Raw genomic sequence first — 1050 nt, 5'->3', positions numbered from 1 at the left:
ACAAGATGTACTGTAGTATATCTGATAGGGTATAAGGCAAAAAGTTAGTAAAGAATAGGAACGGCAGGATCTGCGTCAGAAAATTTCAGTTTGATTGCCTCTGAAATCACTTGGTTTTCCTAAGAATTGACATAATTAATTGATCATATTCCCTTGACACTGTAGCCCAACTGTAACCACTGGTAAAGCACTTAGTTGTCTACACCCCTAGTTTTAAGATATTACAACTGATACCATTCCATAATATGAAAATTAAAGCTAGCATAACTCAATAACCAAAAGGAGTTAGCGATGGGACATTGGTAAGAACGTCATATAAACTTTCTCATAAAACTGCTGACAATGTAGCAAACAAAAAGTTTAACAATCACGAAAATAAAGAGGACATAATCTCATCAATCTTTATTTTATATTCATACCAACACCTTCCCCCCAGAGTGAGGGTATGTTTCCTGATTTTGTCTTGATTGTGAATTTTTAATGTTTAAACTCCTTCATTTCACACTCGTAAGATATTTTTGATTTGTTGCGTTGTATAATCACAGACATGCTAAAGAAACCCATGCCTCTGGGAGGCCGAGGCAGGAAGACTGAAAGTAGGAGCTCAGCGCGAACAACTTAGGGACGTAGACTCTTGTCACAAAATAAAAATTAAAAGGGCTGGGAATGCAGCTTAGTGTGAAGGCTCTCGGTTCAATTCCCCAGCACCCCACACACACGCAGATTTTTAAGGGCAACCAATCTGCATTATTTGCTTTCCTGTATCAAAAGTCCCGCAGTCACAACACCCTGCGACTTGAAGCAAAGATCCGCACCTCCTTTTTGTTGTCTATGTACACATGCGACTACAAATGGTTCACGACCTCGAGCCTAGCAAGGGACTGTTAGGCGACGCGACACCGCAGCGCGGCCTCGTTCCGCTGACCCAGCAGCGCCCTGCGGTGCCGGCTTCTCGCGCGGCCCGGGGCCAGCGCGGTTATTTACGACTGGGCGGTCGGGCTGGGGGCGCAGGCCCAAGGACAGCCCGGAGGCGCCGCCGCTCGCGCGCGC

General features: G+C 45.4%; 1 protein-coding gene across 1 annotated transcript in view; it reads left to right on the top strand.

Annotated features, from left to right (window-relative positions):
- The first annotated feature begins 839 nt into the window (after window positions 1-839).
- Micu3 (mitochondrial calcium uptake family, member 3) overlaps window positions 840-1050 on the top strand; it is a 98306-nt gene continuing 98095 nt past the window's right edge. Inside the window, exon 1 of the mRNA XM_013521486.1 lies at window positions 840-993. Within this exon, the coding sequence (XP_013376940.1) occupies window positions 840-993 (154 nt within the window). The remainder of the gene's footprint in view (window positions 994-1050) is intronic.

The sequence above is a fragment of the Chinchilla lanigera genome, unplaced genomic scaffold (genome assembly GCF_000276665.1).
Source record: "Chinchilla lanigera isolate Chin_1 unplaced genomic scaffold, ChiLan1.0 scaffold00062, whole genome shotgun sequence".
Classification (NCBI taxonomy): domain Eukaryota; kingdom Metazoa; phylum Chordata; class Mammalia; order Rodentia; family Chinchillidae; genus Chinchilla; species Chinchilla lanigera.
Note: the sequence above shows the minus strand (reverse complement) of the source record. Positions and strands in the feature narration are given on the sequence as shown.